Below are 26,305 nucleotides of genomic sequence, written 5' to 3'. Positions count from 1 at the left end.
CACTGTCCTAAAAATTTAGATTCACTATTATAACAGAACCATGCAGTAAACAATCTCAGTCATTATTTCAAGATCAAACAGCTAAAATTACACGTTCACCAACTAAGTTCTAAACAACATGTGTCATTGATTTAGATGGGACTGTCAAGATCAGTAATACTGGAACAGTGTCAACAGTTCTAAGTGTATATTTGGATACATTCATGTAAAAGTAACTCGAGCAATAAATTTGAATGTAAAAATCATTTGTAGAATCAAAAGATATAAATCTTAACTTCAAGTAAAATCAATTCTGCAGCAAAATCACTTCTACTAAAAAACAACAAAACATGTTAAAATCAATTTTATACCTAGAATCAATTTTGGCTTGTCCAAAAGCGGGAACCAAACATACACTATACTCACTCACAAAACAATAAACAGCTACCTTAAATTTAAATTAACAAAATAGAAATTGAAAATAAGAACTACATTTTTTCATTTACCTACAAACTCTTCCCTCATTGTTATATTCAATACATAACACAACACGATGAATCAAAAACCTTGATTCTCCATTCAAAGAAAAACATCTAGATTAAAACTACATCAACATAAGAGAAACCACCTTCTATCTTCTATTCTCTCTATCATAATTTAAATTTTTCAACATTAAGACAAAAATCAAATTAAAAAAACTAACTTTTAAACTTACAAAGCGAAACCCTTCAAGTATTCAGGATCACGCTTAGCCCTTTCTTGAAACTTCTTAAACCAGCGATCCAAAATATCCATCGGAACAATCAATTTCGAACCATCAACACCACAAAAACTCTGCATAAAATTAAACAAATTCTCACCAACTTTCATCGCCAATCTTTCAATCCTCTTCTCACCAGCAACATCAATTGAATTTAATGACGCCAGATCCTCCACGGAAACACCGATTTTTGCGGAAATTGGCACCGCATCAGCAGTCAGTTGTGGTTGTATCGCGCCGGAGCCGGGCTCCGGCCAGAGGAGGGATAAGACAGCGGAGGGACGAGCGATGGTGACAGCGCCGCAGAAGACGAATGGGGAGCCCGGTGATTGAACGTAGACTGCGAGGGCTTTGTCTGGTGGGAGAGTGAAGTTGTTGAGAAGGAAGATGCAGATTTCAGTGACTTGGTCGTATGCTTCACCTAGATAGAGGGGTGTTGTTAGCACAGAAAAATAAATTAAATGAATGTAATCACATGTGTTGATGTCGTGTCAGTGTTAGTGAAAGAACTTACCGACGAATGTGTTCATGTCGAGGATCCAATGGAAAGTGTCGATTTGAGAGAAAGTTGAGATGTCCATTGGGAAACTGCGGTTTGGGAAAACTACTCCGAACATTTTTTTAGATAGATTGTGTTGTGAAGTGAAGTTGTGTGTCTTTGTTTTGTTTGTGTGAGGAGTTGTTTGTTGTTGTTATAAGGGTTTTGTTCTTATGGGTGAAAAGAGGGAAAAGAAGATACTAGAAGAATCTGGATGCAATGTAGGGATAGATATGTCTTTTCGTGTTTGTTATTATGGGAAGAAAGTAGAATCTAACTTTTGGTTTGGAAGTCGTCACAGCCACAATTTAGAGGAAATTCATAGATGAATTTTGTCAGCATTGTCAAGCACTCTAGGTGGCTTCACCTATGGAACTCCTTGCATCCTAAATTAGGTTTAAGGAGACAAATATTTTAAGATGCAAAAGGAACTGAAGTTATAAGATGCAAAAGTCTAAGAGCAAAAACGAAGTACCATCTACAAGCTAGATTTGGAGAAAGCTTATGATAAGTTCCATCTAACATTATTTCTCTTATCGTGAGTAAAATAAGTTAAGAACCCAATGCATTGACATAAAAATAAGTGAGTGTTCTTAAATCTTATGAGACAATTGTAAGTCCGTAAAAAGTAACTTTAGAACATAAATATGATATTTAGTTCTTCACACTCTCTCTCACCTATTTCTCTCTTCTCAGAACCAAATACACCCTAATAGACGCATTGTTCCGTAGAGTCAAAGTATGCAATCAATGGTAAACTTTGGGACATACTTTCACCCGCTTTCACTGCTAAAAAAATTTCAATGTTTATGTAAGTGTGCTTCTTTCCTCTGCTATAAGGTCTCAAGCGCATTGTGAAAAATCAGAATGTCGACTGTAAATATTTAAAGCCAACCCTTTTACATTTATCAGAAAACTTTAGTATAAAATCAGTAATAAAACATCAAAATTTTGCAAAAATTAGCATACTGCTGAAAATATAAGAAAGAGTTTTAAAATGCATAGATTGATCCATCACCAAGGAGCTAATTCGTTCATAACTGCAGCCACAAGTTCCTGTTATTTATATAGGTTTCCTCTGGCTCTCCCATTTCTTCCCTCTACGCCGGCCATGCAAATATTCATCGAACTAAATTAGATATTTTCAGGGGAAGAATGAACCTCATTCCATTTCAAGTGATTAAGTTTTGTTTTGTGAGTTTATTTTTATATATTATTATCTCAGTGTCAAGTTTTTAGTTCTTTTGATCAAGTTTTTTATTTGTGAGGCATATTATTCACATGAGTTTAAAAGTGTCTTTGCTGCAGAAATGTATGGCCGTCATATTGTTTTCACACACACCACATGACAGTGTGTGCCATGACCTTGATGAATTTGGTCACACACACACACACCATATTGCTAATCTCTCGAAATGAATTTGGTTCCAGGGGTTTGCCATAAAAGCAAGACATTTTGATTTATACTTGGTTTTATAATGGCACAACTTTAAATAACAACATAAAGGCCTTATTTGCAAGTAAATCAAGATCACATTTTTTTTCCTTTTTTTCCCCTATTATTACTACTTTTTTGTGCTTCTTAAAGAATGTTTTATTTGTCTTTGTATGGATTTATTGATTAATTGTTGAATACATACTTGAATCTTCGTCAAAGCAAAATTTACACACTAATGAAGAAGATATGATGTTGCAATAGGTGCTATTGGCTAGCTAGAGTGCAGTTTGGATTATTGCAGTCGTCTAATACTTTTCACATGGAAAATGCCATTCTTTAACATTTGTAAAAGTTATATTTTGATGCTAAAGTTTATGCTATTACTAATTTGAGAGTATCCTACTCCTAAGATTAGTTATATTCTGTAAAATGCATGGGACAAGTGTGGCTGAGGTTGGAAAACATCTAATCATAGTTTTAAAAAGAGAGAATGATTTACGATGCCATTTTTTTTGAATCACCTAAAAGGTTATTGTTGTTTTATATATGCTTTATTGTACATAGCAGAGTATTTTTATCAGTGATAAATAAACATAGTATGACTGAATAACAATCCTTTTCTCTTGATGTTGAGTAAAGTATATTGTTTTTAGTTAGGATAAGTGAAATCACAATCCTTCGGTTTTTAGTTCGTAAATGTGTAAACTCATGACTCATGATATGGTACTCAAATTTTAGTTATTGAAGTCCTAAATCTCATAAACTTAAGTCGGCTTTTCACAGCTCTGGATATCATATTGTTAGTTCTTCGTTCTGTCTAGCTGATTTATATGATTGTATGGATTATTTTGAAACTTCAATTATAACCTTTCCACCTCAATGGTCCACTCCTTTCTTTATTTTGAAATATTTCTAATGTTTGTGCAATATTTCTTAATTTACTCATTTTTTCTTTGAAACAATTTTTTTACAAGATACGTTATTCAACCCGTGCGAAGCACCGGTTTGTAACTAGTTTGATGACAAAATAGAACCCCAAAAAATACATAGTCATGACGGATCTATAAATCTTAAGGAGTGGAGGCAATATCTAGTTTGTTCTTGTTTATACTAAAAATGTTGAATACTTTTCATTCTTAATACTATGAATACATCCATGCTATATAAGTAAGTAAACAATCATTCAACTATTTCTCCCATTTCACATCGGTATTTTTTACGAGAGTATTATAGTAGAGAAAATTATTTTAGTTGTTGTTATGAGTGTTCACATCCAAACCAATAGTATAAAATAAAAGGGTAATTAGACATGGACACCCTTTTTCTTGTACCACTGTTGTACCACTCCTATGTGGCATGGACTTTATAGTATTTTCACACCTTTTTTTTTCTCTTTCTAATTTACCCTTCTACGCGTTTCCCCCTCTCTAAGACCATTTACAATGGTAAAATACATTCAATAACCTTCAACACCCACTTTTTCAATTCCCAACACTCCACATCATTTTCTCTCTCTTAATTCAACACCCATTCAATTTTTACCTCTCCAATGGTTTTTTATTCAACACCCTACCCCACCACCTTTTATTTCTTATTCTTATTTAATTTTATATTTTTGTTTTTATAATTACATAAAATTACAATTATCGATTATAATTAAATTAAAATGAAGAAACACTTAACAATTTTTTTTTTTTGTAAAAACAAAATTTATTTAAATTATTTATTTTTATTTTCTTAACATAAATAAAATGCAATACAACAAACTAAGAACGGGTCACACAAATAGCTTAAAATGCAAGACAACAAACAAGCACACAACACACAACACACAAGTAATTTACTTAGTTCGATACAAATCATCTTCAATCGTGAAACATTCCAAACTTTGTCCATATGTGCTTCACTAGATCTGCTTGCAATTCGTGATGAACATTTGGATCACGCAACTCGGATCTAGCACGCACATGATTTGCAAAAGTGGGTAACACCTCGGTCGAGTATGGTTGTGCTGTACTAGATCCACTTCCCTCGGATTGCTCAAAATCGGTCCAACGTTGAGCATATGTATCTCGTTCATCCTCAACAATCATATTATGCAATATGATGCATGACCTCATGATGATACCCAAATCGGCTATGTCCCACAAGCGAGCTGGTTCACGGATGATTTTAAATCGAGCTTGAAGCACTCCAAAAGCACGTTCGATGTCCTTCCGACAGCTCTCCTGATGTTTTGCGAATAACTTATCAGGTTCACTTTGAGGAAGTCTAATTGATTTGACGAAAGTTGGATAAGAAGGGTAGATACCATCAGCTAGATAGTATGCCATATTATAGGGACGTTGATTCACAAAGAAATTCACCCGTGGAGCCTTTCCCTGTTCCACATCATCAAACACCGGTGACCGGTCTAGAACATTGATATCGTTCAACGTTCCTGGACATCCAAAAAAGGCATGCCAGATCCATAGATCATGAGATGCAACTGCTTCAAGAATAACTGTGGTGGTTCCCTTATCCCCCCTGGTGAATTGACCTTCCCATGCTTTAGGACAATTTTTCCACTCCCAGTGCATGCAGTCAATACTCCCGATCATCCCTGGGAACCCCCGCATTTCACTAACATGTAGTATTCTTTGAAGGTCATCTTGGTTTGGTGCTCTCAGGTACACTTCCTCATACAATCGTATGATTCCTTTACAGAATCTACGTAAGCACTCCAATGCTGTAGTACCTCCTATTTTGATGTATTCATCGACCGCATCTGCTGCCACGCCATATGCTAACATTCGCATTGCTGTGGTACATTTTGCTAACGGTGATATACCTTCTTTGTTGGCGGCATCAACTCGCTGGGTGAAGTAGTTATCAGTAATTGAAAGGTCTCCAACGATTCGAAGGAAAACATGCTTTTGCATCCGGTACCGACGACGAAACATTGCATCGTCATATGTAGGCTCATTGGCAAAGTAGTCGTCAATGAGTCTTTGGTTTGCCGCTGCATGATCTCTATTTAAATATTTTCTACTACGAGATCCACTACCTTCCTCTAATTCTTTTCGACGCTGAATAAATCGGTTGACGATATAAGTGTCTTCAATATCACGTTTTTGTTTGTAGGCTTCGATATCAAAAGGATCCATTGATAGTCTTTGGTGATATTGGAAATAGATAGGAATGAGATTTGTGATATTGGAAATAGATAGGAATGAGATTTGTGATATTGGAAGTAGACATGAGTCCCTATATATAAGTACATTGTGTGGTGGACACTGACGGATTCGAAATAAGTTATTGTATTGTATTAAAGCAAACACTGATAATTATTAAAGCAAACAGTGACGACTAGACAACACTCTGATAATTATTAAAGCAAACAGTGACGAGTAGACAACACTCTGATAATTATTAAAGCAAACAGTGACGAGTAGACAACACTCTGATAATTATTAAAGCAAACAGTGACGACTAGACAACACTCTGATAATTATTAAAGCAAACAGTGACGACTAGACAACACTCTGATAATTATTAAAGCAAACAGTGACGAGTAGACAACACTCTGATAATTATTAAAGCAAACAGTGACGAGTAGACAACACTCTGATAATTATTAAAGCAAACAGTGACGACTAGACAACACTCTGATAATTATTAAAGCAAACACTACGGACTAGACAACACTCTGATAATTATTAAAGCAAACACTACGGACTAGACAACACTGACAAATATTAAAGCAAATAGTCGGGACTAGACAACACTGATAATGTTGACTGAATACAAACAAATATTTGATTAAAATTAATTTTCAAACAGCTCACGCTCCAACTTCCCCAACAGCTCATTCTTCCGGTCATCGAGATGCTCTTCGTCCCTTAACTTTAGATACATTTTCATTTTTTTAGCTTGAGTCTTTTCTTGCAGCAACTTGTTTTTCTGTTGTTTCACCAAAGTTAACTCTTTCAATTGTTCAATCTCTTGCTCTTTTAATTCTTTGAATTGAACCCATTCCTTTTCCACCTTCTCCAATGTCTCGCCCTTGCTTTTCTTCTTACCTTTTTTTTTAGCTGCATCCCTATCCATTGGACGAGCACTAGATCCTACAGAGTCCTCGTAAGATCTCTTAGATCCACTACTTCCTGAGTCAACATTTCCTCCCACTTGACTACCATACCGTGGTTGATCTCGGAGAGCGCGCCATTCTTCCATTAAAGTAAATTGAACATTCTTCCCACATCCATATAATTCTTGAGCTTTTTTGAAAACATCATCTTCCGACCAACCGCTTCCTTGCATACGCTTAGCGCTATCATAAGCACCAACCCATTTATTTATTAATTTGTTCATATAATTAAAACGGTTTCGGCATGCAACTATATCGCGCGGAGAATCGAATGAGCAATGCTCATTACAATACTCAGCAATTTTACCCCAATATGATTCACTTGTCTGGTTTCTTCCGACAACACTGCATGTTCCATATTTTATCCACCCACTAATTAACACCAAATTTTGTTCAGTGTTCCATGATGGTTGTTGGTTTCTCTTGCTCTTTGGAGTTGTATCCTCTGGAGTTGGAGCAACTTCATTATCTCGTGTCATTCCACCACGATTTATTTGTGATGAAAAATCAGGATATTCACCAACACTCTGAAAATTTTCATTCACCATTGGCATATAACCATTAAATGGGGGTGTTTGAGATGAATATCCCATCATAGATCTAAAATATGGATTAAAGTTGTTTGGAACAAAGGATGGGTGATTGAAATTTGAGGCAAAACCAAAATTAGACATGTTTTGAGGATTTTGGTTGGGGAATTGATTTGGGTTTTGAGGATGTTGGTTGGGAAATTGATTTGGGTTTTGAGGATGTGAGTTGGGAAATTGATTTTGGTAGCTAAAAGGGTAATCAGAAGAATTTTGGGTGTTGGATTGATTGTTAGTGGGATCCATTTCACTAATTAAAGACTAAAACTTCAAAAGAAATGCTAATAATAAGATTAAGAGAGTGAAAATTATGGTTTTTTTTTCTGTGTCCAAATCAAATGATCCAAGTCTCTATTTATAGAGAAAAAAAAATCACGAATTTTGGTGAAAAAATAAAAAATAAAAAAAATTATTTGCAATGAAATAATTGAGTCCAAAGTATTAAGAAGATAAAAATCCAGGCCAGCCAACCAGAAAGCGACGCGTGGCGGCATCTATCCAAAACAGTTTCTCTCTCCGCGTCCCTCTGTCACAGACGCGCCTTGTCGGCGCGTGTAACGCACGCGCCAAAAAAAGCCCAATCCGAGCGCGCCACGTGGCTTCCGGCGTCAGGATTCAACCTATTGAATGTATTCATCATCTCTTTCCTCCAGCTCACTTTCAACACCCCCCTCTCCAATGGTTTGCTTGTTGAATATGGCTTTCAACACCCTCATTGTAGTTGGTCTAAGGAACCACCACCAGTTCTCTCACTCCCTTTGGAAACAATCCTCACCTCCCTTCCACTTTCTCAAACTCTTATCCACCAGTTCTTCCCACTTTCTCTTTCCATCCTCTTTCCTTCATATCACACCTCTGTGTAATGGGTTTGATAACTATAGTAAATCATACAAAAGTGGTGAAACAATCTTCTTCGTCATTTATTCTCCTCCAAAGAAATCAATGAAATATTGCAGTTGCTTCTATGGGGAACACACTGACATACACAAACTCAAACTAAACACAGTATGTAATTTTTATAAGAAAAATTGAAATCTGCAGTTTTCATAAAAAAATTCAAATCTACAATCATTTAACCACGCATAGTTTGATTGAAAAATAAATAAAATTTGAGGCTTTTATGAGGGATTGTGCTTCATTACAATTCTCTAAATTTCACCATAAACCAAAAAAAAAAAACTTAAAATTTAACTTGAAACACCAAAACTATGACATAAAACTAATGACCCATACCCTTTCAAAAAAACAAAAAAAAAAAAACTAATGACCCATATGCTACATGTCAAGGTCCCTGTGATTATCAAGGTATGTCATTCTGGGCAAGACATTCATCAAAACTCCACCATCCTCTACGATCAGCTTCAAAGAGTTCCTCCATCCTCTAAAATCAGTTCCACACCAAGCTAGGGGCGGCGGGGGTGAGTAGGGGAAGAAAGAGAGAGTTGAGTTGTTGAAATCGGAGTTGGGGCGGAGGGGTGGTCGGAGTTTGCGGCGGTGGCAGTGGATGGCGGTTGGGAGAGAGAAGAGAGATCTGTTTTTAGAGAAGCAAGGGTTGGGACTTAATTTTTTTTTGTCTTCTTTTATGAGCTGGCACTTTCATAAGATTATTTATATTTTTCTTAGACATGTGAAAGGTGTACAAAGAGTGGTAGCCACATAGGATGGTTCATGTATAACCACTCAAAATAAAATTGCTATCTAATCTAAAAAATAAAAGACTGTGCAAAATCGAAATATATTAGATGTTTTTGAATGTAGTTTTCTATCCATCGCTCGAGTTAGATTGAATCCTTTTTTAAAATCGAACAAAACCACGAACCCCATACATATTAGAGAAATCGAGAAATAATAGTAAAAAAAATAGTATATATACACACACACACACACACGTAGTATCCACCATCCGGATATCAATAATCTTAACCACAGTGTTAATAAAATCCAACTGTTCAAACGCGAATAAATTATATTATCTTCGCCTTTATATAGAAAATTATATAGTAGGCTTTCCGCATTGGGCATATTTTAAGTGTGTAGTTGCTTGGTGAGGTTAAACATAGTAGGTTTTGGGGTCTATAGAGATGTTGCGTGCAATAGGTTTGGGATGGAGATTGTGGTATCCCATTGATTTTTTTTGCACCGTTGGATAGTTGATATTCTTTTGACATGTTGATGTACAAGCCTTTAATTGTACTTGGGTTGTTTAGTTTTTATTTGCATTGTACTATTGTTTTGTCCTTATACGGCTTGAGTTATTTTTAATACGTTTTTTAATAGTTATTGCATTTATGAGACACTGTTGCATGTACAAGCAGTTCTTCTTGTTCGTTTACTATAAAAGCCACACACCTTCTGCTTTGTTGCTCATCGTTTTGGACTCTCTTTGCTTGGTTTGTTGAGTGGTTAAAGTTGTATTTGTTTTGTGTTGGTCGCGATGGTTATGGATAAGCCGTCTGTTGTTGTTTCTGGTATTCCTGGAAATTTGTTGTTCTGGTGGTTAGGATGTGGAAATTTGTTAAGCTCGGTGGAGTTGGTGTTGGTTGATCAGAATGTAAGTGTTTATCTGTACAGGGCTATATATATTGTATGATTGTGTTTGTTTCTCTGACGAAGTGTGCTTAGTAGCTAATATTTGTGGATGTTGATATTTTATGATATATGTTTTTTATCCTGATAATTTAATTAATTTTGTTTTTTGATTATTTTCTTGAATAGGTCTGAAGTATTTGGATGCGTTACGGAATAAGGTTTTTGTCGAAGACCTGTGAATGTTTGATCTTTGAGAGTTTATCGTGTTTGCTTGGGATAAAGGCATTCGTGAGATGTGGTTGGTTGGGTGATGAAGACCGGGTTATTTTGTCGACGAATTTAGTTTAATTCTACATGTTTGTGTAGCGTGAATGGTTGATTATTTTGTTCCTAAAAAAAATGATTATTTTGCATATGTTTCTTGTGGTTGCCTGTTTATTGTTTTGATTTGCCCTTTTTGGGTTATTAATTATGTGTAGTTCTCTTTTATTCGATCATTGATCTTGATTGAAGTTTTGTGTAAGCCTTGTATTTGTATATTTTGTTGGAATGGTCAGACAAGGTATCTGTTGAAATAATCATAAATTTTAACAATTATTATTTACACCCGTGCTTTGCGCACGGGTTTTAGACTAGTATCATACAGTCATATGGACATATGAATTGAACAAACATATATGAATTACAATGATTCACACGTACGGGTAGCTAGAGCAATGAATCTGATGATGCACGAGGCCAATACAACCAAATACAATACCCTCTCTCTCTCTCTCCCCATGCATGCATGCATGATGCATCCATACACCGTACAACATTTTTTTCATATGTATAAGACTACCTCATATATTAAATTACCACGACCATTTCTAAACAAACTCCGACATATTCTGTGTCAGATGTTCCTTAAAACTACATCCATATAAATAACTAGTCTAATGTATTTTTCATCCAATTTAAATTACTTATAATAACACTCCAGAGAAATTAAACTCTCAAAATCTAGGACATATGTATAATTATGAAGTAGTATGATTTGGTTTGGTAGAATTAATTCGAAGAAATTATTGAACCAATCAATTATAATAGCCAAGATCAACCTCGAAACAATATTTGTACAACAATTAGGGAAAGAATCTCTTTTGATTGATATACTACCACCACCACCACCAAATGTAGTAGCCAACAACTGATTGCAATAAATAGGTTTGTCTTCTCTGATTCTCTGATTTTCCTTTTGTGTTGTTGTGGGACCCACAATGGTGTGCAGCCAAAATAGATTGTCCACAAAGAACCAACAAAATATACATACTTTATTTTAACGCTTTCTCTCCATATTTTCCCAAATATCCTTTTGACATTTGATTTCTCACAACCACCACCTTTATAAGTCGTGAGAGACTACATCATTTCTCTTTTCTTGGTAAATCTTATAGGGCTGGAGTTTGTTTGTTAAGAGTCCAATTTTTGCTACTAAATGTTGCTTATCACATACATATTCCATAAAGGATAAATTTTAATTTATTTTTGCATTACTTAAAAGAAAATTGCTACAATACCGTTTTAATGATTGTATTTTATATCTTAAAAGAACATCAAGATAGTATTTGTATTTGATCTCATGGTTAAGTTGTTTCTATAACAAAAGATAAAATAAAGTCAAATTATTTTTATATAAGCTATGTGTTTGGAAATAAGTCGAAACCTTTGAGTGTTTTGAGAATAAGTTGAAACCAACTTATGGACTTTTTACAAGTTAATTTCCATAAGCTCTCTCAAACACTCACATGTATTTTTCTAAGTTAAACAAAAAAGGGAGTAACTTTAAAAGAAAAACAACACACTTCTAATCGTGCCAAAGAAGGGTATCAACATACACATCATATATTTTTCACATAACTTATACCATTTTCAGGCTTATCAGTTGCAACATACTTATACGGAATTTGAAATTCATCAATTTATAATGACATCATATTTTATAGATAGGATTCTAATTTAAAATCATTCTCCAATTCAAGCAACTGAAAATTGAAATGCATAAAACAAATGCTAGTTTTCAACTACGGACCAAGAGTTCAATCCTGCGAGATATCCAAACTACTGAATGAGTTCATCAGCGCTCCAACTCCAACTGATCCTCCAATTGCAAACAACCCTAAAATTCAAGACCTGCATCTTGCATGTATAAAGATCAAGAGAACACCTACCACAACCGTTCCAATTACAACTATTGTAATCATGAGTAACAAGATGCGTATTTCAGACTTTTCCAAACTAAACTTTCAGCTATCAAGTTTATAGCTTTCATTCCATGTTTTAGATGCAGCAGAAAGTCCAACAAACATGAAATTTCTATCATGATACAACATATAAGTTGTAAGATCAACTGAATGACTGTAACACCTTATTTCTATTAAAGCGATAAAACATGCGAATAATACATATACTCAAGAAATAGACGCTACATCATCATACAAAATTCAAGAAATAGACGCTGCGTCATCATACAAAATTCAAATTCACATGCATGCATAAAAATCTCAATAGTCGCAGCGGATATATAAACCATATAAATCCAGCATACATGTCATGACATCAAAAATACATAATCATGAAAGTTCTCCAAGTCCCGAAAAATGGGCAATCTCCAAATATGAATAAAATTCAAACAGATAAATCTAGGAAATCTAACAGACACCTAGATCAGAGTCATCCTAGACTCAACTACACCGATATCGGAGATAGCTCCTGGTATCCATCAAGCATCAACCAACTCACTGGAGCAACTAATCTTGCACAACGTCTACCCATCCATACAGACAGGTATAGGCGGTCAAACCACAGTGGGTAAGTATTACATCATCATAATCCACATAGCAGTTAAACATGAATAAACAATTCAAATTCCAGATAATTGCCATGAATAATCAACCTCAACAATAATACATAATGATAAATTCAGATATCACAATCAATCACTCACGACCACAAGTGTGTCAATTATTCCACATTTAGGACTCTTGCAACAAAATTCTATGTCCCTAAACATGACGCATAAATGCATGTGGTACCGAATCACCTCAAGGTCGTCACCTTCGATGCAACAAAAACATCGTATGTAAGATTTCACACCCGTCTTACATAATCTCCGAAGTAAAAGAGCTCAACCCTTTTACAACTACAAGACTCAACATGACTATGATGCATGGACATACAAGTAAGGACTCAACAATGCAATCACCTCCAACTTTCACAACAATATAAAGGACAACTTCCAAATATATTGATCATCTCCACAACATTTGCATTATCAAGAAATTACATCCATACAACATTCCAGTCATAAAACAAATAAGAGTCATCATCACATTATCACTATAATCATCAATATTAGCATCATTCAACGTCACATGATAATTATCATATTATTCATATCATATCTCATTCACACATCTTCAAGTAGTTATGTAAAACTGGTCACAAAAGGTCATAAGATATTCCAGTTAAAAGACTCATTTCCGATAAGCCGTATCAAGTGGCAAACGACCAACATTGATAACTCCCACGACAAAGCAACATAGACAAGTTGCAAGCTCTCAAACAATTTTAATCAATCATGCAGTCATGAGCTTAAGCCACTTGTAGACTATTAGACATTTAGTCCAAAGAATAACTTAAGTTCGTATGAGAAACTCAAATTCACTTTTTCCACATTCCCACCTGAAATATCATATTTGACATGATTAAGATGTTTGATCAAACTTACAAGTCTTACCTAAGTCTATATGAGCTGTAGGTTCAACTTGTAATCTCAAATAGTTTGCAAAAGTTTATTTCGATGAAATTCGAATTTCCCAAAAATGTACAAGTTTCATCCCAAAACGGAAAATTTCAAGTTTAGGTAAGCTAAGCATGTTCCAGTAGGTTTAGGGGTTCAAACAGTAGTTAAATAAGTTGAAAGAATCATTTTACAAAGCTCGGATTGGCCCCCTAAGTCTCGGAACAAAGAATTAAAGTGGCTGAAACTGGGCATGCTCGCTTAAGCGAACAAGTTCCAGTAGCCACCTGAAAGGTACGCTTACTGGTCGCTCATCAGTTCATTTAAGCGACCACATGGTTCGCTTAAGCGAACGAGTTCCAGTAGCTACCAGTAAAGTACGCTTACCGGTCGCTTGCAGGTTCTCTTAAGTGACCTACACCCAGAACTCACTATGATAGTTCGCTTATCGGTTCGCTTTAGCGACCCTTTAAGCGAACATTCATAGTTCTGCAGAAAATGTTACGGGTTTCAACCCCTTTTTACCCAAAATCCCCAATTTTGATCTCCCAATGCCCAAATGTGTTTCCAGAGATTGTTTACAGGTCAATATGACTAAAATGATTCACAAAGACACGACAAACATAAAAACCATTAACATTTGAACCAATTCAACCCATTTTACAAAGTCACCAACAACAACTCATTTCTCATCAACCAATTATGAATTATGCACGCTCAAGCCATGAATTATCAATAACAACACCACTTAGAAGCAATTACATCAATTGAACATGAATCTCAACATAATTCAACATCAACATATCACAAGATGTCATTTAGAGCATAATATCATATATTATTTTCATATACTTTGATCATTCAATTTCACCAACAACAAATCAATTATCACCAATTTCTTACATTCCAACATAACATCATAATTGGAGCACGAATTTTAACAATTATGAACAATTAATCATTTACTCAATTAAGCACTTATTTATACAACAATTGAAAATTCACACTAAAAATGATTATGATGAATTCTAACCCTCTTACCTTAGTTAGATCAATTCCCTAGCCCAAGCTTCACTTTAGCTCCTAGGTTCTCTCCTCTTCTTGAATCTTCAAGTTCCTCCTTCTCTAACCCTTTTCCTCTTTGCTCCCACTTTCTCTCTTTATCTCGCTCAAACTATCTATGTAAATGAAAATTGTGTGATATTTTCTCTTAAGACAACCCTTATATAGTCTATTCTCTTAATGGTGGACTTTGATTGCTTAGTCTCCAAGTAATAGGGGTATTTATGTATTTAGGGCGGTTTCTAGAAGATTCTAGAGATTATTAAGGCGGCGCCACGGATAATGCGCGCCCGGGACCCTAGGGCTTCTTCTAAGGGTGCTAAAGCCTTCTTGACGGGTCTTAAAGCCATTTTAGAGGTCCTTCAGGTTCTTAGGAATATTATGACGGTCCACAGCCCCCAAGCACAAGTCTTGGTACAAGGTGTGGTGCTTTTAAAGCTTAATAATTCTTTAGAATACTTTCAGACAAGTTTTGAAGGTTCAGGAGGGCGACGTTCTTTAGGAGGCGCGCCTAAACCCAATAAACCTTTTGGAGAACCTTTTAGGTCCTTACGGAAGGCGTTTAAGACCTTTCCGAGGGTCTCTAAGCTTTGAAGAATATGATGATGGTCCAGGACTTAACCCACTCCAACTCAAATCTAAAATGTTTCTACACTCACAACGGTAAAATGCTATTAACGATCACTTAACGGTAAAATACTACCAACGGTCACTTAACAGTAAAATATTAATTACTACCCTAGTAACTTAGTAAAATAATGGTTCTCACTAAAACACTAAAAATAATTCTCACCAAATTACTAATTTACTCTTACACCTAAAATGACCAAACTACCCCCTGAGTTCAAAATGATTAAATTACCCCTCTAACACGGAAACCCATGAAAATGTACCCAATAATGAATGATCATACACAAACACATATAAACACTTATTAAAACAATTAAAAATAAATCTAACAAAAATCGGGCTGTTACATTGAGCGCTAATTAAAGAAGATGGTAACTTAGAATTATCAAAATCATTGACAAACACTAATATATTTGTTCCTTTGCTTTATACACAATTTCAACCTTAAGTTTCTGAGGTATATGAAGATTGAAACCATTGTGGTGGTTAAGTTTGGGAAGAGGGAATATGTGAATAGTGCAACATATATTAAGAAAGTCGGATGGATGTTAAAGAGAGAACCAATATAAAAAAAATGTTAAAAAATATTTTTTTTCTTTTTTTAAGGTGTTAAAAAAGCGTTGTAACATATGATTAGTTTAGTTAGTTTTATTGTGATAAAATATGGTGATACAATTTTTCTCCTATTATGTCTATTAAAAAAATCAAAGCGACCGTTAAATAAGAACATAAAATCAAACATCAAACAACAGTGAAAAAAAAATAGAAAGTAACATTTTTTACTAGACAAAAGATAAAATGAAATAGTATTTATTTAATATCCATAATAATTAATAACTTTATATTAACATTTCCTTTGCATACTTAGGGCCCGTTTGGAATAGGCTTGTTTTGAGCTTATGCAAAACAACGTATTCAAATAAATAAGCTTTTATGTTGATTTTTTTTTTTAACAAACAAAAATGATATTACCTCCGTCCCTAATTATAGGGTCCTTTTGAAAAAATAACGGGAATTAAGATAGTGGATATTTGTATTAAATATGTTTGTAATTAGTATTGTTTTTACAATTTTATCCTTTAAGAGAGTGATGGTTTATGTTTTCAACATGTTATTTATTGTTGATTGAAGAAAAAGATGCATAATTAATAGGGACATGTATGTAAAGAAATAATTAATGTAGTTGGAAATAGCAAAGGAGTCTTATAAAAAGGGACAAAAAAAATCTCAAAATGGTCTTATAATTAGGGACGGAGGTAGTATATAATAACAACGGTGCTTTCCCCCCGCACAAGGCGTACAAAAGGGAAACACACAAGAGTATATACAAAAAATTAGGTGCTAATTAGAACAAAGCACCTCCAAAACAACACAACATAAACAAAAATTACAAGTGAACGCCCATACAGAGAAGCGGTTGTTTCCAGCAGTCATGATAATTGTAGGAAAATGTTGCCTGTTTTGATTTCAGCCATAAAAAAGATGTCAATTTAACCTTTTTGATGTTAATTTTAAGTTTTCACTAATGAAAATTGTTTCTTTATAATTTGTTTGTTGATAAACTACAGTTACAAACTTAAGAATAATACATAGAAGTTTATTTATTTGCAAAAACTGTTTTAGACTAATTTTTTCACTTTCGATTATATCCTTCATTTAGAGTATTTGTTATTTGTTAGTATCATTGAAAAAAATAATATATTTTATAATAACATGAAAATGCAAAATATCAAAATATCTGCAAAGAAAGTCTACCATAGTCTCATAAATTTTATTTATTGTTTTTGAGGATCAATAAATAAACACAATAAATAAAATGAAAATTTATTTTATTTATTGTTATTTTTTTTCTTTAGACGAAGTGATAATAAATACACACAATGTTCCGAATTCAAACTTTAATAAATGTATCCAACTTAATGATTTTGATATCGTCAGTTGATCTAGATACAATTATTTTTATTTATTGTTGTATTTCTGATTGTAATATATTAATTTTTTTTTTTATCATGCAATGTAATGACAAATTTTTTATCTTTTAAAGTAAATAAGGATGAATTTATGGTTTGAACCGACTTCTGCATGTATTATGCAATGTTGATACCGACTCACATGACATATATTAATATTTTTCTGTGGAATATCGTTTTTCTATTGTCTTTTGTTTACATAATTGTTTGTTTAAATAACTACTCCATCCGTTTTAAAATGAGTGTCACTTTAGTCAAAAAGTTTGTTTCAAAATGAATACCACTTTACATTTCCAATACAACTTTATTTTTTTTTCAAACTTTACCCTCAATAAATACTCTAACTTTTCTTTTTCAAACAATTTCCAATGCAATTTAAGTTTGTCTTTTTCTTATAAAGTAAAGTTATTTTAATAAAACTGCTATGACAATTGACTACTCTATTTCATTAATTAATCTGTGTGCAATTAGTTAAAGCGACACTCATTTTAAAATAGAGGAAATCTATACCACAAAATTCGTCCTATAGTCAAATTGGGGAAGGACTAAAATGAAAAATATCCCTGACATTAGAGAAATATCTAATCTGCAATTAGCACTAAAATCGTAGCCATCCCACACTTCTCATTCATTTACGCCGCTTTCCCTTAAACCCTCTTCTTAGTTCTGACACTTTCTCTTCACTCGCGGCTTCGTTTCTCAACAAGGAGGATAGTAGTAACTTTCTCTTCAATATCGCTTACAAATTTCCCTGTATGTGAAGAGTAAATCCCACTTCAACATTCAAACAAACATGTCATGTGCAGAAATTTTCCCTGTAAGTTCTTCTTCACTTTCTTCACCTTCTTCAAAATTTCTCACCAAAATTTTCACTAAACCTCTTCTGTGTCACTTTCCACCCCTTAATCCAAGATGGGTTTCTCCTCCTCTTACTTGTTTCCGTTCAAAAACTCTACCTTTACCCACAAACGTTTCTTCGACGGAAAATGATTCTGACAATGTTTTAGATTCAGTTTTGAAGTTATTGGAAACTTCTAATGATGTTGAAGACACCCTTGATTCATTTGGTGAGATTATTAGTCCAAAAGAAATCACTATGATTCTTAAAAAGCTGAGAAATTGGGAAATTGTTGTTAGGGTTTTTAAGTGGTTTAGATCTCAAAATAACTATGTTCATAATGTGATTCATTATAATGTTGTGCTTAGGACTCTTGGTAGAGCTAAACAATGGGATCAATTGAGGCTTTGTTGGATTGAGATGGCGAAAAACAATGTTTTGCCGACGAATAATACTTATAGTATGCTTGTTCATTGTTATGGGAAAGGTGGTCTTGGTAAAGAGGCTCTTTTGTGGGTTAAGCATATGATGGTGAGAGGCTTTTTCCCTGATGAGGTTACTATGAGTACCGTTGTTAAGGTTTTGAAGGATGTTGGGGAGTTTGATAGGGCTGATAGGTTTTATAAGAATTGGTGTGGTGGGAAAGTTGACTTGGATGATCTTGATTTTGATTCGTCGGATTGTGCTATTGCCGATGGCTCTAGATCGTCGGTGCCCATTAGTTTCAAGCAGTTTCTTTCTACAGAGCTTTTTAAGACAGGTGGGGGGATTCGGGATTCTAATATGTTGTCGATGGATATGGAGGAGATAGCTCCTCTGAAACCTCGGCTGTCTACCACTTACAATACTCTGATAGATTTGTATGGCAAGGCTGGGCGGCTAAAAGACGCTGCTGATGTCTTTGCTGATATGATGAAATCTGGTGTGGCAATGGATACTTGCACTTTCAATACGTTGATCTTTATTAGTGGTAGCCATGGAAATTTGTTGGAAGCTGAATCTTTGCTAGATAAAATGGAAGAGAGGGGTATATCATCTAATACGAGAACTTACAACATCTTCTTGTCTTTGTATGCTACTGCGGGGAGTATTGATGCTGCTCTTTCTTATTATAGAAGGATTAGAGAGGTTGGACTCTTCCCAGATACTGTAACTTACAGAGCTCTTCTCGGTGCGTTATGCACAGAGAATATGGTTCAGGCGGTGGAAGGTGTGATCGATGAAATGGAGAAAAATTCTGTTTCTCTTGATGCGCTTTCTCTTTCTGGCATTGTCAAGATGTATATTAATGAAGGAGATGTTGATAAAGCAAATGACTTGCTTCAGAAGTATGGGGAACCGCCATCTTTTATATGTGCTGCAATTATTGATGCTTTTGCCGAGAAAGGATTTTGGGCTGAAGCAGAGAATATTTTTTATAGGAAAAGAGACAAGGCACGACAGGCGAGGGATATCTTAGAGTTTAATGTCATGATCAAAGCATACGGCAAAGCAAACCATTATGATAAAGCCGTTTTGCTCTTCGAAGAAATGAAGTATCAAGGGATTTCACCTGCTGACAGCACATACAATTCTATTATTCAAATGTTATCTGGTGCTGATTTAGTTGACCAAGCAAGGGACCTCACTGTTGAAATGCAGGAAATGGGGTTTAAGCCACATTGTCAAACTTTTTCTGCTGTTATTGGATGCTATGCTCGTCTTGGTCAGCTTTCTGATGCAGTCATTGTATACCAGGAAATGATAAGTGCTGGTGTAAAACCAAATGAGACTGTGTATGGTGCTTTAATAAACGGTTTTGCAGAACATGGTAGACTTGATGAGGCACTTCAATACTTCCACTTGATGCAAGAATCTGGATTATCAGCAAATTTAGTTGTGTTAACAACCCTAATGAAGTCGTACAGTAAGGCCGGCGACTTGAAAGGGGTAAAATCCATCTACAAGCAGATGCAGAACATGGAAGGAGTTCTCGATTTAGCTGCACGTAGTAGTATGATTACCGCCTTTGCAGAACTCGGCTTGGTTTCTGAAGCCAAGCTGACTTTTGAAAAATTTAAAGAGACTGGTCAGGCAGACAGTACTTCATACGGAATAATGATGTATGTTTATAAAGACATCGGCATGATTGACGAGGCCATCAAGATAGCAGAAGAGATGAAAATCTCAGGTTTACTGAGAGATTGTGTTTCCTATAACAGGGTACTTACGTGTTATGCCATTAATAGGCAATTTCACAAGTGCGGTGAATTACTATATGAGATGATAGTATCTAAGAAGCTTTTGCCAGATGATGGAACTTTGATAGTGTTATTCACTATACTAAAGAAAGCAGAGTTTCCTGTTGAAGCGGCAGAACAGTTAGAGTTGTGTTACCAGGAAGGGAAACCTTATGCTTCACAAGCTACCTACACTGCTTTGTACTCTTTACTTGGTATGCATACTTTGGCACTTAAATTTGCTCAAACAGTCTTAGAAAATCTTGACTCTTCTGCTGCCTATAACGTGGCAATCTACGCATATGCTTCTGCTGGAGATGTTGAGAAGGCGTTGAATATACATATGAAGATGCGGGATAAGCACGTGGAACCGGACATTGTAACGTACATTAATCTGGTTGGTTGTTATGGAAAAGCTGGCATGGTTGAAGGTGTGAAAAAGATACATAGCCTATTCGAATATGGAGAGATTGAGCGGAGTGAGTCGTTGTTCAAGGCTATTAAAGATGCCTATAAAATTTGCAATATAGATCCTAGCCAACACATGAGATTCAAATTCAACTCAGAGGAATATTCTGAAGGGGAAAGTGAAACTGAATATGACATTGAAACTGAATATGACATTGAAAGTGAAACTGAATATTCTGAAGGGGAATATGACTCTAATTCTGATGGAGATTAATCTCCAGGTTTGTAAAATCCCGAGTTAGGGTTTCTTCATACACTGAAACTGTATAGATTGTTGTTTACTCGTATTAAGGGTTTGGTTGGATAAAATATAACTTGGATGTACAAAAGTATATGTAGTCATAGGATGGAACAAACAATTTTATATTTTGTTACTAAAAACTGGGGAGTTACTTCTTGTCTCATGTACACTGTAAAACTCAATAGTTAATACAATGTTTTATTTTCCCCCTTTCCCTTGTTAATTGTTGATTCTTGCACGCCTCTGGATCACAAAATGCTTTCACTCTAGGTAAGGTTTTCTATCTCATTTCTACATTAATGCTCTATAGATTCAATGATGGATGAATTATTAAGCTATAAAGTAGAAAATAATATAGGGATTTTTTAATAACTGGTTATTTGATTACTCATGACACTTATTGATATATCCACTAACTTGCTTCTGTAATTATCATTTTTTTTCTCTTTTTAATTTTCTCGTTGGAAAGTAACTGTTCAAATCAACTATTCATATGTCATAAAGTCAATAACTATTGCAAATTCAATTTTCTATCAAGTGGTATTGCAGAGTTAATCCACAGTTCATGTAAAGGAACAATCACTCTTTTATCCTATTGCATGATTTGAACATCAAAAATAAATACAATCCCGCATCTAATTCTCAGTTTTTTTATTTTGTTTGTATGTATGTAGACAGAACTTCTTGTAGTGCCAATCTAAATCAGGGTCCTCTGTTAGTGAGTTTTACACCTAGATTAACACAAAAGCTATTTGATTATCACAGTCAAATTACTTGCCCTTGTTTGTTTAACTTATGTGACTAGTCATAAGTAACTGAATCTTTGAATTAGTGTGAGCAAGTGTGAGAAATTATTTTGGATTATAGAATAATTCAACTGCATGCGACTTAATGAACCCTAAAAATCAAGTACTGGATTATTGTATATTTTGCTTTGTTAAAAATCGATGGCCTATTTTCCACATTTTCATTGAGGTTATTTAGGGAGTTTGACTTTGCTCCATTTATTGTTCATGTATGAGATAGATAGGTACAAATAATACTCATTCTATATTGTGGATCTCACTAAGCAATCACTTGTGTCTATCTCTCTCTTGTAAATAAACAAATGAATAGAACAAATCCAAACACTTATTTAGAGTGTGTTTGGGAGTAGGCATTTCACTGTGCGACTTTGTGTCATGCCAAAGTTCCAAGGCATAGCCTTTTCGACAGTTCACCATGATTCTGCTCCTCCCACCTTCATTCCAAACATGCATTTTTCTTGAAAAATTACTAGACCTTAACGGAAAACATCATTCTTGCCATGAAATATTTCATTGATCTATTTTCTAGCAATGATAATTAACTAAGCATGATTACTTTGCTTTGCCAAGTATGAATTTATTTATATTTATATTTGGAAACTAGCTTATATATTGGTGATATTAATTGAATTTATATTTATGCTATGAAGCACACATACTCCTTGGATTAATTGAATTTATATTGGGTTAATAGGGCTTTACCCTCTGTCATTTGGGCGACTTTTGGTTTACCTCCGAAAAAAAAAACTTGTTAGATTCTCACTTGTAATAGGGAGATTCCCTAGTTTACCCCCTACAGTCAATAATCAGCATCTGACTGGATAAAAATGTTGACGTGGCTTGCTGACTAGGTATTATTTTTTTTAATTTCCACCTAGATTATTAAACACCAAAAGTCCAAAAATGTTGTTTATTGGCATACCCCCCCCCCCCCCCCCCCTCATTTCCCCCAAAACTTAAAACCTAATTTCAGAAATTGAGAAGAACAAAGGGACGAAGAAGAAGTTTGTTTCCAACTTGATTTAGGGTTTACAATCAAAGCAAGATTTCTGGGTTTTAGCGATTTTGAAGCAAGATTACTGCGAATCTGGGAAGCTGCGAACGAAGAAAGAGGGTTTTGAACTCGATTTAGGGTTTCTGCGAATCTGGTAACAAACGGAGAAAGAGAAAGCGAACTGAACAACGAAGGTTGGAGAAGAAGCTTGTGGTAAGTTTACTGAATCTCTCTTTCTCTTTATGCATGCGTGTCTCTTTGTTGTTACTATTTGTAGATGGTAAAGAAAGGAAAAAATGTATGTTGTGGTCCCAAAACTCTGATACTAGATTCCATTACTGTCTCTTTCCATGTGCAAAAGTTCAATTTTTAGGGTTTATTTATTGAAGCTTTTTGTTTTGTCTGAGTTGTTTATATCAACCTGGTTTAAACCAATGGGTTGCAGGCACGTGTCAATCTGATTTTGATTAATTTTTTTTTTACCATAGATAATGGGTTTGTTTGATGCTCTTTTCCATCATGGTGGGGAGTTTGTTATGGATAAACGTATATTTTATAGAGGTGGTGTACAAACTGTAGTGTCTGGTATTGAAAGTAACAATTGGGGTGCGTGTGATATTCATAATATTGTGGCTTCTTGGGGATATGAGAAGAATAAGTGTAGGTAGGGGTGGGCAAAAAGAACCATGAACCGAACCGAACTGCACAAACCAAACCATTATAATGGTTCACGAACCGAACCGTTAATTTATTAACAGTTCTTAAATCATAACCGAACCATCTTGAACCGATCCGAACCGTTTGAACCGAACCAAACCACTTGAACTGTTTTTTTTTTAAGGAAACCACTTGAACTCTTTGTTGGATCTTTCCAAAAAAACAACTTATTTAAAATAGCTTATTTTAAAAAGCTTATTTTATACAAAACACCTTATTTTAAAAACAGCTTATTTTATGAAAACAACTTATTTTTAAAAAACAGCTTATTCAAAACAGCTTATTTGAAAACAAGCTTATTTAAGCAAAATAGCTTATTTAAAAAAAAACTTATTCAAAACAGCTTATTTGATGCAAAACACCTTATTTTAAAAAACAACCTATTCGAAAACCTTATTTTATGAAAACAACTTATTTTTAAAAAAACTGCTTATTCAAAACAGCTAATTTTATGCAAAATAGCTTATTTGAAAAACAACTTATTTTAAAAAAAAAAAAACAACTTATTTTATGAAAAACACCTTATTTTAAAAACAACTTATTCAAAACAGCTTATTTTCAAAAAGCAACTTATTCAAAACATGTTTTGAATAAAATAAGTTGTTTTGAATAAGCTGTTTTAAAATAAGCTATTTTTTAAAAATAAGTTGTTTTCATAAAATAAGGTGTTTTGCATAAAATAAGCTATTTTTTAAAATAAGTTGTTTTGCATAAAATATGATGTTTTGAATAAGTTGTTTTTAAAAAGAGATCGTAACAAGCTATTTTTTATAAAATAAGCTTTTTTTAATAAGCTATTTTTCATAAAAGAAGTTATTTTGAATAAGCTGTTTTCAAAAAGAAGTTTTTTTTCATAAAATAAGCTGTTTTTTAAAATAAGCTGTTTTGAATAAGTTGTTTTTAAAATAAGTTGTGTTTCAGAAAATAAGTTGTTTATCAAATAAGCTGTTTTGAATAAGCTGTTTTTTTTTTAAATAAGGTATTTTCATAAAATAAGTTGTTTTTTAAAATAAGCGGTTTTGAATAAGCTATTTGTAAAAAGAGATCGTAATAAATTGTTTTTCATAAAATAAGTTTTTTTGAATAAACTGTTTTGCATAAGATAAGTTGTATTTGAAGAAATAAACTATTCTATCTTTTAATTTTAATTTGTTATTTTTTATAATAAAAGTGGTTTTATTCATTGGATAAAAAATATTTGTTTTGGTTCGGTTCGGTATGGTTAATAGGTAAGCAAATGATTAACCAAACCATAACTTTGATTCAGTTCGGTTAGCTCCCAACCTGAAACGGTTCGGTTCGGTTTTTCCGAACCATTTCAAAATTTTGGTTTGGTTTGATTCGGTTTTTTGGGTTGACCGAACCATGCCCACCCCTAAGTTTAGGGTTTGGAGTCGAATTGAAGTGGTTTTAAAGAGTTATTTCAAATCAATGAGGACCATATTGCTGAGGAGATTTCTGGGTATTCAGTTGCTAATAAAGTAGATGCACATATCTTTGTTGAGCACAATGTGTTGGATATAACTGTCAAAGTAGATGTGCTTAGTTTTTTAGATTTGGATGCAGGGTATGATGAGAAAGATGTTATGGTTAGTAGTGATGATGATGGTGCTAAAGTTGTTGGGTTTAATGACAGTGAGGATGAAAGAACCACTGCACTTGAAGATGGGTTTGAAAATGTTGAAGTTGAAGCACCTGCTAATGGTACCAGCAGAGTCACAGTTAACAACAAAACATTAAGGATGAAGAAGTGTGGTTGGAAAACACCTAAGAAAAAATCTCCTAAGAAAAATAATAGTGGTAGGATGAATGTGGTTGCACCAGTGTCTCTTTTGAAGAATTGGAAAGGGAAGGATGTTGTAGTTGAAGAAATAGATGGAGATTACCTTAGTGAAAAGTTGGGTAGCTCGAACCCTGATGACTCAGATGATGACACAATTAAATATGAGCAGTTTAGGATGGTACAATTAAATAAGGATTTTAAGTTCAAGATAGGTATGGAATTTAATACTCTGGTAGAGTTTAAAGAAGCAATTATTGAGTGGAACGTATTAAATGGTTACCAAATTAAAATGCCAAAAAATGAAAGTTACAGGGTAAGGGTGGCTGGCTCCAGTATGGATCAGCCTATGGTCCTTGATGAGTCTGAAGAGGGCACTTTGACTCAGGAGGATGATGGTCTGATTAAGAGTAGGACATGGTTGTCTGTGCTAAGAGGCTTACCAAAACTGGTTATGAGAGCCTCCAAGCCTAATTGAAGAAGCACAAATTCATTCTAGGCCATTGTTAGCTTTTTTGCTTAATGATGTAATGACATATGCACTATAAGTGCTTTGCTTGTTTATGTTTTTTGGTTCTTGCTAAGACATATGCACTTAATTGCTTTTGGTTGTATGGTTATGTTGGTCTGCTTATGTTTGTTTAATTTCAGTTTAAGACTTATGCACTATAAGTGCTTTTGTTTAAGTTACATACATTTGCACTATAAGTGCTTTTGATTGATGTAATGACATATGCACTATAAGTGCTTTTGATTATTGCTTATGTTATGGCATGTTTAGAATGATGAAAAGATTACTTCAAACATTTTTCATTAATATCTAAAGGAGTTACATTAGT

At 34.2% G+C, this 26,305-nt stretch overlaps 4 protein-coding genes across 4 annotated transcripts; 1 reads left to right on the top strand and 3 right to left on the bottom strand.

Annotated features, from left to right (window-relative positions):
• Positions 1–410: 410 nt before the first annotated feature.
• LOC11435352 (protein OPI10 homolog) lies at positions 411–1,542 on the bottom strand. Its single transcript, XM_003616150.4, has 2 exons — positions 1,254–1,542; positions 411–1,160 (listed from the first exon to the last, which is right to left on the bottom strand). The coding sequence occupies exons 1-2, from the start codon at positions 1,354–1,356 to the stop codon at positions 691–693; spliced, it is 573 nt and encodes a 190-aa protein (XP_003616198.1). The 5' UTR covers positions 1,357–1,542; the 3' UTR covers positions 411–690.
• A 3,032-nt stretch (positions 1,543–4,574) lies between these two features.
• Positions 4,575–5,756, bottom strand: LOC112421755 (uncharacterized). Its single transcript, XM_024783323.2, has one exon. It carries the CDS (start codon positions 5,655–5,657, stop codon positions 4,581–4,583), a length of 1,077 nt encoding a protein of 358 aa, XP_024639091.2. The 5' UTR covers positions 5,658–5,756; the 3' UTR covers positions 4,575–4,580.
• A 766-nt stretch (positions 5,757–6,522) lies between these two features.
• LOC25494872 (glutathione S-transferase T3) lies at positions 6,523–7,437 on the bottom strand. The gene has a single exon (XM_039834738.1). It carries the CDS (start codon positions 7,435–7,437, stop codon positions 6,523–6,525), a length of 915 nt encoding a protein of 304 aa, XP_039690672.1.
• Positions 7,438–17,975: 10,538 nt separating this feature from the next.
• Positions 17,976–21,383, top strand: LOC11428707 (pentatricopeptide repeat-containing protein At1g73710). The gene has a single exon (XM_003616148.4). The coding sequence runs from the start codon at positions 18,197–18,199 to the stop codon at positions 21,140–21,142; it is 2,946 nt and encodes a 981-aa protein (XP_003616196.1). The 5' UTR covers positions 17,976–18,196; the 3' UTR covers positions 21,143–21,383.
• Positions 21,384–26,305: the final 4,922 nt, after the last annotated feature.

This window comes from Medicago truncatula, chromosome 5 (assembly GCF_003473485.1).
Source record: "Medicago truncatula cultivar Jemalong A17 chromosome 5, MtrunA17r5.0-ANR, whole genome shotgun sequence".
NCBI classification, from domain to species: Eukaryota; Viridiplantae; Streptophyta; class Magnoliopsida; order Fabales; family Fabaceae; genus Medicago; species Medicago truncatula.
Note: the sequence above shows the minus strand (reverse complement) of the source record. Positions and strands in the feature narration are given on the sequence as shown.